Consider the following 12,388-nt stretch of genomic DNA (forward strand, 5'->3'; position numbering starts at 1 on the left):
ACTGGAAACTGTGGGTTTTGTCTTCCCCGGTGTGATGGTAATCAATAAAGCCAATTATTTGTGGGGTTCAGATAAATCACGACTGTTATGGGATGTGGTGGTGGGGATTGAAGATGCATTTTTTTTTTTTCTTTTTATAAATGGAACAGTACAACAGCGCTGAGTGAAAAGAAGTTGTGGCAGCTAGTTAGTCACTTCATTAGCATTAAGAGTGCCTCCACCTTCCTTTGTGGTGGCTCAATTACATGGCAACTTAACTTTACCGTCACTTCATTAAGCTTCTGTATACTCCGTTTCTTTTCTTGTCACGTCTGCTGGTGTGCTTTTTCTGCTTCGAGTCCTTTCAGATATTTGAAGTATGCGTTTCTTTGATTCACCCCTATTTTGTATATTATGTATGTATTGGGATGAAGGGTGTACGATTTTAATTTGCTTGGATTTCTTCAGGGCTGTAAAAAAGTATTTTGAATCTTACACGTTTCTTGTTTTTGCTGTTTCAGTTGCACCTAAATATTGGAGAACCTGAAATTAATTCCCATATCATATAATTGATTTTACCTCTTTATACCTTTAATCATTTGCTATAGCTGTCTATGAGTTGTTTTAAATTAGAGGGTTTATCCCCCCCCACTCTTCTTTGCAGGGATGCTGTAATTATTATTTAGATATTTTTTGGAAAATGACGTTAAAACATTAAATAATGTTGTTACTGCTGCTCTTATCCCTGGTACATGAGTGGTGTATATATATGGTGGGCACACTGTACATACCGCAGCATAAAATGTGTCGGAAAGCAGCGCTGGAACATTATATAATTAACGCTGTGAATCTTTCAATGGCATTGAAACACAAGGACGATATGCAGTTGCATGACAGGGATATGAAATAAGCAGCAACAAAGATGATCATGTATTTGACAACATTTTTGTTTGTGTGTTCAGTTATTAACTGTAGCAGAGTTTTTAGAAATGATAAAAAAATGAAGGTTTTCAAAGATTGCCGCACAAGCATTGCAGCACAGCCAGCTGCTACAGGAAGTTAGGAAGATAACACTTATTATTAATTTATATATTTATTCAAAGGTCTTTGGCTTATTTTACATAGTCTTCTGATATAGTTGTGATTAAGCTCCATTTATCTCATTCTTCTACTACTTTTTCCAGCATAACGGCATCCTCACAAAGTTTTAGTCTCTCTGTCACTAATTTCTATTTTAAGAGTGGAAACTTGGAGCAGTGGAATTTATTCCAAGTGTGCAAACATATTGTTGGCACGTAGCAGCGTTTCCTTTTGAGATTATTGCACGACATTGACACTACAATGACGACTGTGTACGGTTTCCCTTTACTGGACACTGGATGCAAAATACTTTAAACTCTGCATTTAATCAGACATATTGTTTGAGTGTTTTTATTTCGATAAATGTTCCCAAGGCAGTTCATGCACAGCTAACATGTAGCCTCTGGCAACGGCTCAGAAGCTTCGGTAGCATCAGGTGGTGATTGGCGGATTCAGTTTGAGAGCTGCTCTCGTGGTGCTTTAAAGTGCTGTCTGAAAAACTGCAGTGATGACACTCGGGAGGCATGATTTAGTAAGTTCAAACAGCTGAGTGCTACTTTGCTGTCGTTTCCGTCACGTGCTTAAAGATGAGCGCAAACACAGCGTGTCAAGCACGGCGAACGTTGATGCAGCTCGCAGGTGGAAAAAGACCCATTTATAGTAATAATAATATGACAGTCTGATTTCTTATGAGTTTGAATGTAACACAGAAACATTGACGTTCATTTTAGTCATTTTAATATGGGCAGTGCGTATAAATTAACATAACTGCTTCAGTTCATCTTGTAAATGTGAAATATTTATCCATGAAGACGGACAAATTTCCATCTGCAGTCTGAGGCAGGTTAGTTGTATGAAAACGGGAGTAAAACATTAATTTACACCATTTAATGAAAGAAATAATAGATGTATTTAAAAATGTAGGGTTATGACTGTTGTTTGGTTTTTATGGGATCCTAGATGTAATTAGTTATCACATGTAATATTTAATGTTCTCAGTTTTTTGAAGTATTGGCTTCCCTATTGGAAAATGCTGACTACCTAAAAGCATTTCCCTGCGTGGGAATTAAATTGTCCTTATTACTCTGCTGGACAAGTTTTCATTTTCCTTATTGAAATTATTCAGCCAAAATTTGGTGGAACCATGCACGGCTTTATTCACTAATAAAGTACACACTGTATCTTGTTTTATCACGGTAGATAAGTATACGTTTAGTTAAAATATCTTACTGAATAATATTTTAATGGTCTTTCTGTTTGCGTTGATCTGATCAGACAGTAATTCACATGTGACAGAACCTCGCTGCTCATTTACATCTTTGATGTTTCAGTTAATTGTTTCTCATCTGTGTAAGATTCACCACATTTAATTTCAATTTGTTTTTGACTTTTAAATGAGTGTGAATCCATTATTACATCCACACACTTAACAATCTTTTGCTAATGGCGTTTTTTTCCCCCTGCCTCCATAACATCTGGACCTCTAATTACAGACTGTGAAGAGAAAACTGAGATACATCCATGTTTCTTAACCGTTAGACTTGACTTCTTCTGCAGCTTGCTTATTGGTTGATGCCTTTGAATGTACAATAGAGTGATCTGCATTCATCTAGAAGCAACGTGACATGGATAAACTTCAGGAAAATCGTTAATATACAACCTAAAAATTGGAGTGAGTGTGAAACCCTGAGGAAGACCAAAATTGACTATAAAATGTGTCACTTTAGTGACTGTTTTTTGTTCCTCTCATATGATTTTATCTCTTTAAGTGTGTGAACTAAAAAGTTTTATTATAAGAACAAGGCAATAAACGCATAATAGTTAACAGTATAGAAGGCTTTCTGCGAGTCGAAAAAATATAACCCCTGTTAATCCACAAATACTTTGTAAAAGCAACATATTACAGTGGACTTTAGTTTTTGGTAAGAGGCTGTTTTGAGCAATTTTTTAAAAAAAGTTTATTTTAAAATTTTGAAAAATGAAAGCCTAAAGGAACTCAGGAACATTTTTGGGGGATTTTTAGTTAATTTAGTAGTTGGACAGCAATACTCTAAACTTGTCGTTTATATTTGAAAGCATTACCTCATGTGCAGCTAAAACTAGTTGGTATTGTTCCACTGGTATTGTCAGGTCATCGTGACCTTATGACCTGATGGTGTCAGTTATTAAAACAGAAAAAAAAAATCAAGATTGACCAAACCTGTAATGGGTGCACCCCTACTTAACAGCCTTTTTAGACTTTGGCCAAGCATCAGGAAAATGTCCCTCTTTAAGTGCAAATTGATTATTATAAAGCAGACTGAACAAGTGCCTGCTATTGTTTTTTTTTTTTTTTTTTTTTTTTTTTTTTTTCAATGGAATATATAGTTTTTTTTATTAAAAAAAAAATAATCCTAAATATTTTTGAAAATTGTTAGTTTTCCAAAATGCAAAACAGAAGAAAAGACATAAAAAAACAACTCCCAGAAAACATACATTAACCTAGTAGTTATTTTTCACAATTTACTAGTATTTAAGGCTACTTAGTTTGTCACTACTCATCGTAATAAGTGAAGAAGAATTCTCCTCCTGTTCACTTAATTGGCCATGTGAGTATTAGCTACTTATTAGCTTCTACATTGCATAATATAAGCAGCATGCTGCAGCTCCGCTCCATCTGTGATCTGAGGTTTGTGATTACCACAAATATTTTTTTTTTTCCTGCGTCATAGCCTGCTGTTTTTTATTACAAAAGATTGCACCTGATGACATTTTTAGATACTATAGAAACTGCTGGTGTTTACATATAAATATGAGAACTCATGTGTCAAATCAATACATCTCCAGTCACATTGCCTTTATGTAAACACAAAATGCTTTCAGTTTAGGAACGTGGAAAAATGTACTTTTTGCGACTGAAGTCAGTTTTCCTCCTTGCTTGATGTGTATTTGCAAATTTTTGTCCGAGACTTTAATTCGGGCGTGTACTTTAACTGGGTTGTCCTAGCCCAAACATGACACATGTTTACATGTGTCACATGTCTACATGTGTCATGGTTGGGTGTTGTCCTGCTGGACGCAGTCTTAAGCCCATCGAAACCTTTGACAAGTTTCGTCCCAAGAACGTTGCATTGTGTATTTAGTCCTGTCCTCGCCATCAACTCACACCTCCGTCTTCCTGTTTGCTTCCCCATAGTAGTGTTTGTCACTGCTTTTCATTAGCAGTGACTCATGACAATGCTGCATTAATGAAGATGTGCACTGGTGGTTGTCTTCCACACGTAGCATTTTAAATGTAGAACAAAAAGCTCAATTTTCTCACATCCTTGCAGGTCTAATTCAATGGCTTGAATTAGATTTCCTGTCTAGTTAGGCTTTACAATTAGACAATTAGTTGTGCTGGATTTTATTTAATAGTTTCAGAGTAAAAGGTGCTGAACACAAACATGTTTTTATGTTCAAAAACTTTAGAACACTTATGTGAAATGATTACAGTGAAACACTATTCTGTGTTGGTCTATCACGTAAAAACTAAGTTAATAAAATGCATAGAAGTTTTGGTTGTAACATGATAAAACCTATATTAAAAAAAAAAGAGTTCACAAATTGATTTGTTGAATTCATTCACTCAGTAAAACATTCATTGGGAGATCTCGTTGTTGGGAGACATTAATTACTCCAACATGTAGAAAGAAAGGTCCGAAAGATATTTGGAAGATATTTCAGGATCTTTCTTTCTACATCTTGGGTTATTAATAATCCGATTTATATTAATATACTTTTAAATAATTGATTCATTTGAGGAACTATCTGAAGCTACGTGTTATATTCAAGTTTAATGCGCTGACCCTTTGACAAACGATCATGGTGGATTCTGGGAATAGACTCGCAGTGCTGATCAATGACCTCCGGTGTCAGACGGACTTGATTTAGGTGAGGTTGTGAGACCTAAATTTGGAGGCGCAGAATACTGATCAAAGTGACTCGGAGGAGACCGAGTGCCTGTAATGACTTACCCGGCTCCTGCTGCCATTAAAAACGCATCGCTTTTAAAGAAACAACTCCAGCCGAAGATGATTTAAACGTCTCCGTCTGTTGTTAGCAGAGTGAAATTAAAAATACAAACCGGCCGTGAGTGTATTCTGAAATATAAATGTCAAAAACGCGGCACTTCGGCGCTGCTCTGAAGGCATTTTCTGCGTGTGACCTTAAGATAAAATCTGCCACCACACCCTTTAAAAGAATAATTGGACGGTGTCATGAGTCACAGGTCATTAATCTTTGAACTCGGCTTTTCGTGGCATTAACAGTAGACAGTCGTGGCCAATGTGTTTTTTTTTTTTTTTCAGCTTACATTTTTAAACTTGGTCATTAAAGTGCCGAGGGATAACAGCGTGGTGCCAATTAGGCCTACTTAATGACTATAGCTTCCCTCGGCTCTGCCTATGTTACTGTATTCATTAGCACAGCAAAAGAGCGGAGACAAACTCGTACATCAAGCCGAATTGTTTATGATCTTGTTAGTAAGAAATACAAAATAGAAAAGAAAAAAAAAAAAGCAAAATTAGTGGAAAGAAATGAAATGACTTTTGATTTTGTGTATTAAACGGAAACAAACATCAATGCCACCACTCTGGGGCTTAACTGAACATCTGCGTTAAAAGAAAAGAAATGCACTAAGCTACTGTTTACACGAAGCATGAGATAAAGATCAAGCAAATGCATAATTTCTTAATGGGAAGAGATGGAAGCGGTATCGGGTTGTTTTAGGGTGGAATTATCAGGCAGTGGAAATCAACTTGAGCAATAAGGATTTTAATAAGAGATGGGTGAACGAGTTATTGTAATCCTTTGTTATTGATCCATTTGGTTCAGGGAACTGTAGCAAGTTGCATAAAAACTGCATCCTTTCTACAGTCATCAACTTTTAAGTGTGGTCAAGCAAGCACACTATTAGTAGACTTGTGAGCTTTGGGGAAGACTTTTGCAGAAGCTTAACGTTAGTCTGGTTTATCTGTTTTGTTTAGTTTCAGTGGGATTATTAGCTCGTTGTGACATTAAACTGTGTCCAACTTTCAATCATCCAGGCTGCTGATTTGACCTGGAGTTCAGAATTTGTCTTCCATCTTCATTTTTCCAACCACTTTTTGTGCTAGTGATGGCAAAACAAACCCTCGACATAATGCTGCCACTGCCATGCTTAACAGTTGGAACAATGTTTTTTTATGTCGGAAAGCCTCAAACGCATGGGTAGCAGTTTGCTGAAGTGGCAGACTGAACTTGTCTCGTTTCCCCGTTTTGATGATCGGAGTCTCCTATAATGTAGCCTCTGACATGTTTTCGAGGGTTTTAGTGTTTCAGAGTGCAAACTAATATTACAGAAAGGTTTTCTCCCTGTCCGTAAATTTCGCAGTTTCATTTAAATGCCATGTTATTTCAGGAATAGTGCTCTTTTCACCCACATTGTTTTGTTTTTATGTCTATGGCCAGACAGTGGCCTTCCTTAGTCTTGGAGAGGTCTTCATATAACCAGGCAGATACATTGTCACCGCTGCCAGTTTATTACTGAGAAGCAGGAGGACTTTGTATCACGTTACATGTCATAAATTCAAAAGACAACTGACGGATGAGTCGAGCAGCACGCTTGTCACACACACCGTGTCCCTGCTCTGCTTCTGGGGATTCAAATGCAAGTTCAGATTTTATTTCCCTGGTCGCTATGATTTAAGGCTGGTCTGATAAGATTATTTTTTACAAAATAAATGATGTAACCTGGGTAAGCCTCAGTTGTCCGGGTCAAAGCATAGATATTGCAAAATTTGTTTTATTTTGCAATATCCTCACAATAAAATGCAACTCCCCTTTTTGCACATTTAAAAAATATATATTTTTTCCTCGTTGCGTGATACCACTGAACTGCCTTAGATGAAAATTTCACTCCCTGGATTTTCTTGTCTGTATTTACTCCTAAGTGAACTGGACGTGTTGTTATAGTGTTATTAGGTTAGCTGCAGAGCTCTGAACAGGCTGTAGAAAGTGAAACGAGGCCTGATACAGTTCTGCTTGTCTGTGACTAATGGTTCCGAACATGATTGCATTTCTCTCTGCAGACATAATATTTCTGAGGATTACTAAACCAGGGAGGTTTAGGTGGGTGGAAGAAATACTTACTTTATATTTACATTGTACATACTAAGACTTTTCTATCTTCGAACATATTTCTTTACCATTTGGCAAGCTCATCTTACTGTACAAACACTGTTGTGTTAGATAAAAATACTAAACGTTTTGAAACGATTTGCTTTGGCACTGTTAGTGATGACAGTCTGCAGCAATTCTGAGGGATCCAGGTACTCTGTTTGGCCTCAGAAGGGGTAAAATTATACTTTTAGTTCACAACAATAAGACCACATGGAACTTTTTGTAGCAAAAGTGGTTCTTAAAGAAGATTCAGTCCCAATTTCAACCTGAGGGCCACAGGGTTAGAGCTGGACCCTTGGTTGAATAGATCTTCATTCACCATAGTTTTTGACCAGTCTAAGCATTGATTTTGAAGTAGAAATGCAGTCTGAATTTCATAAACGGTGAAATGATCCCTTGCATTTTCTTTCTTCCACCTGTTTTATCTCACTGTATCAGGTATGCTACCTGGAGAAGCTGATTTACGGACAGGGAGAAAACCTTTCTGTAAGATTAGTTTGCACTGAGAAACACTAAAACCCTCAAAAATATGTCAGAGGCTACATTATAGGAGACTCCGATCATCTAAACTGGGAAACGAGACAAGTTCAGTCAGCCACTTCAGCAAACTGAAGCAGCTTTGCTCTACAAAAAGGATATGGTATCCTAATTGCTTGATTAATTTTATTAATTCTAGGTTGCATCAGGCATCAGAGTAGATCGGTTCCGTTAATAAAATATGAACTTGTGTTTGTTTGACCATCGCCTTCCAATGCTCCTAGATTCTAATCTCTCTGCTCTGCGCCGTCTAGGCTTTCTCCCATTGAAGTGGATTTCTCCGGTAGAATTTCAACTGGGCCAAATCAGCAAACGGAAGGAGAAGTTGAGAATTATAATGTCAATTTTCTGCTCTACTTTAGAGCCGTAGCCTGGCTGTAGTTTTAACAGCAGAGAAAATAAAAGAAGCCGTTCAGTCCGTGTTGGCCACGTTTTCCAATACTGAATAAACGTCAACAGTCATCTCATTCGATTTGGGACTTCTCTCTTCGCAGTGGGGGATGGTTGTTACAAGCTGGTGAGCTTTGAAACATTGAACTGGTGCATTACATCTGGTCAAACGTTGTGATTAGGTAAAATTTCAAACTTCAACAGAGTCAATGCCTCCAGCAATGGTCGAAGGTCCTTGACCCTGTGTGAAGCAAAATAAAACGATGGGCTGGTTTTTACCAGGCTATGTGTTTGTATGACCATCAACCTTTTCAATCATTTGTATGGGTTTATTAGTGTAAATATGTATGTGTGCTAGTTTGTCACCTGGAATTGCCAAGACGTCACAATGATGAGAAGAGCAGTAGCAAGGGGAAGGTAGAGCTGCTCCCAGAGGCTGCAGCAGCCCCAGGCAGATAGACACAGGGTACCAAACTCCCCCATCCCACCCCACCACTATTTCCCCTAGCATCAAGCCAGCAACACGCCACGCATGTGACCAAGGCTAGGAATCAAAAAGAACAAGGGCGGGGGGGGGGGATATGATCATTCAGTTATTTATTGCCATGTGTCAATGTCTGTATACAAGACTTTCTAAACTGAATGAGCTAGATCTGAACAGGCCCTTAAATTACCTACTCACAAAAAAAAAAAAAAAAAAGTTTACACATCCAAATGTAATTTCTCTCAGAAACTGTTTCCATTAAGCAGAGGTGTGGAAATAGGCATGTCTCCTGTTATATGCAGGATAGTCCCTTATATGTTCCAAAACAGAAGTTCGTAATTATGATGTTTTCAATAAATTCCATAAAGAAACTGCACCCCCCTCCACTGTTGCCTGCATCTCCACACCGCTTGGCACCGTCTAGCTGCATTCATACTCGACACGATTGATTACTCCAGATGTAAATCTTTCAAGGTGGCTCACAAATATACATTTCAATTTTGTAGAGAGGGTTCAGTCATCTTCTAAAGCAGCTGGGGACTGATATCAGCGACCGTTGTTCAGACAGAAGTTACAGGATTTACAGTTTGGGCTCCAGTTAAAATTGCCGCAGCCACGACTGTGTTAAAGCAAAAATACTAAAGTTTACGATGCCTAAACAGGCATACGTTACCATTTTAGATGTTTTGTGTTTTCTATGACCAATACAAAAGTCATATTTGTAGATTTGAAGTAACCTTATTGTCAAGACTTCAGGTAGTTTTGAGTTGATTTATTTTGTAGTAAAATGTTAAATGGAAGCATTGTTTTGCTTCTATGCATTATCGTCGTAAACGCCAGAATAATTTCTCATTCCTAACTGCAGACAAATTCATTTTCCTAATCATAACTGCTTTGGCCATATTTATGTGTTGCAAACCACTTTCATTCACCTCTTTATTTAATTCAGTAATGCTATACCCTCAAGCTTCACAAAGATTTATGGTCGACTGGAAGCACAACACGCGCTGTGTGCCAGGAGTTCTGTGAAGCCCACTGCCCTTATAACAGGGACACGCAGTTGTCCGCTCTACATCTGGAAAATGCAGCACGCTACAATCCCAGGTATGCCTGCTGCAACACAAAAAGGGACCCGCAGCAGATGCCACGCACGCTAATGGTGACCACGTGAATGGTCCGTCCCCCCCGCTGACTGTTGAACAAGAGGAGTGTCGGTGAGTGAGTGAGGGTATCACATAGAAGCCTCGTGGCTGCAGGGTGTTTCATCAGGGAACATGGCTAACCTCTGCATCCTGTCTTGATTTCCTGCTCCGTGAATCATCGCAGTCCCACCAGACAGATGGAAAAGCAGTAAGAAAGACAGTCAGTCAGACAGGCAGGCGTGCTGGCAGCCCACTCAGTGAAGCAGAATCACCAGGAGCTCAGTGGCTGCCATGGATACACTCCTGGAGTCTCTTTGCCACTCTCTCTCCCTGAATGTTTACCAAATACATGTGTGCAAACATGTGCATAGGTTTGTTTTGGAGGCATTGAACCTGGTTGTTAAATATAGAATAGCATTTTTTTTCCCCATTTCTGAATTATTATTTGCGTGTTTTTTTTTTTTTTTTTTTTTTAAACAGCCCTAATTCAGAAAACATCAGTAATTATTCCAGCTCTTAATTATATTATTGATATATATATATATATATATATATATATATATATATATATATATATATACATTTTTTTTTTTATGTAGAAGCTAATTCAATAAGTAACACCAAGAATTTATTTAAAATACATTATGATCCCAACCCAAAAAATATAAAATTTTCAGGGAAATTATCAGATATTAATAAGGCTGGGGGGAAAAAAGAGAAGCTACTCTCTTTTGAATGCTAATAATGTCGAAATCTGACAGGGGTATGAATGATTTTTGCACCAAACACATCGACATTTCATCCCGACTTCCTTCGTGTGCATGAATGTGCGCGTCATTTTGGTTAGAGGATTCACACAGGATTTTCGGATAACAAAGATTGAAAGCTAACATGACTTATTATAATTCTTAGATATTAATTTTTTACTATTTTTCCTTTTGATTTGGTTAAAACCCATCTTATGATCAGTTGATTTACATACATTATGACAGATTATGATGCCTGATAAAACAAGAGGGTTTATGGGCAACCCTATGGTTTTAGGTTACATTGCAGTTGCACATTTCCATAAAGTAGACTATAAAAGATTACATTGGATGTCAATTTGAGAATAGAACATCTGATGTAGGATTGATTTGAAGTGTGCTGAAATGCACGTTCGTTCACACTGCCTGGTTTTCACAGAGGGGACGACTAAAAGAACCGCATGCAACATTACATAAACCAGCATAGCATTAGTGGAAAAATGACCAAAAACAGCAGATTGCTTTTCCTTGAGATGGTTTCTATTGCATGTTTTTTTTTTTATTATAAGTTTTCAAATTCAGTGGTGAAGTCCTAACGGTGCATCTCCTTTCAGGATGTACACCGGATCACGACGGGCGATGGCATTAAGCGTACGGACAAAGAGGACGCTGCGGCGAGCGAGGTGGGCTGGATGACGTCGGTGAAAGACTGGGCCGGAGTCATGATATCCGCCCAGACGCTGACGGGGAGAGTCCTGGTGAGTTCACACTCTTCCAGCACCTTTTGTCACTTCAGGAGCAGACTGTTGCTTGGTTATTCAAATGGCTGTTGACAGGTAATCACTATCACCCCTGGATTTTGTTGTGACGACCTGCCACTGTTGGGTTCCTTGCTGTGTTTTTGGTTCGCTAGAAATCACGATTATCATAAGATAATGCTGTGCCTGGGCTCTAGGTGAGCAAACTGGACATGCTTTTAATTTATTTATTTTTTTTATCCTGTGAACTGTTGACTTGTATATCTTGTTTGCCAGGAAAGAGATTTAAGGAGTGCATTAAGGTCATACCCTCCATAAAGTCTGCAGACAGCAGAAATAAACAGATATATTTGCTTTGAAGGACGTAGTTTCAAAATTGCATCTGTGATATGATACTGCCTGGTTTGTCAAACTGTTTTTGTGGCGCCACGACTTGATCTTGTTATCTTTATATTGCATTGCAAGAAACTATCCTGAGTTTAATTTTTGGCTGGGAAAAAAAACCAAACAAACCTTTTTGGTGATGTCTAGTTAAGAAGCTGAATGTCATAATTTAATCTTGAAGGTGTTTGATGATTTTGGCCATAAACGCTTGGCACTGGAAGACTCACGGGTGATGATATAAAATGGCATAAGTGGGAGCGCCATGCCAAGATTTGCCGCAGTGCTTCAGTCCTGATCCCAATTTCTCTCTGTCTTTTTAAATGTGGTGCAGCATTTATTTTTTTGGCATGCACACGGAAGTTGTTGCTCTTTAACGGCGGGCAAGAAGTACACACCACTGTTACAGAATATTATAGTTTATAAAATGTTAAAATGAAAAGTAAAATCTATGACTACTAAGGAAGAATGTTCATTACAAACATATAATATGGAATATTTACTGGATAAGTATTTTAATAGATCATGATTTTCACACTCTTTATGTTATCTGGAAGTGTTGTTTTGAGAAGATAATTTCCTCATTAAGGGACTCATTTGTGCAATAATCTGCTAAAGCAACAACTAATTTTAAACCCCTTGAACACCAAACCTCTTTTTTTATGACTTGTTTTTTGGAGAGTTCTCAAAAATGACAACCCCAAAACGAAT

General features: G+C 37.9%; 1 protein-coding gene across 20 annotated transcripts in view; it reads left to right on the top strand.

The window, feature by feature from the left end:
- The window catches only part of LOC106949528 (calcium-activated potassium channel subunit alpha-1-like), a 96,496-nt gene that overhangs the window by 5,871 nt on the left and 78,237 nt on the right, over window positions 1–12,388 (top strand). For all 20 annotated transcript variants that reach the window (XM_015035813.1, XM_015035820.1, XM_015035817.1 and 17 more), the window contains exon 2: window positions 11,153–11,296. In XM_015035813.1, coding sequence (XP_014891299.1) covers window positions 11,153–11,296 — 144 coding nt within the window. The remainder of the gene's footprint in view (window positions 1–11,152; window positions 11,297–12,388) is intronic.

Source organism: Poecilia latipinna, unplaced genomic scaffold, assembly GCF_001443285.1.
Source record: "Poecilia latipinna isolate Pla-1442-1.1 unplaced genomic scaffold, P_latipinna-1.0 Scaffold349, whole genome shotgun sequence".
Taxonomy (NCBI): Eukaryota; Metazoa; Chordata; class Actinopteri; order Cyprinodontiformes; family Poeciliidae; genus Poecilia; species Poecilia latipinna.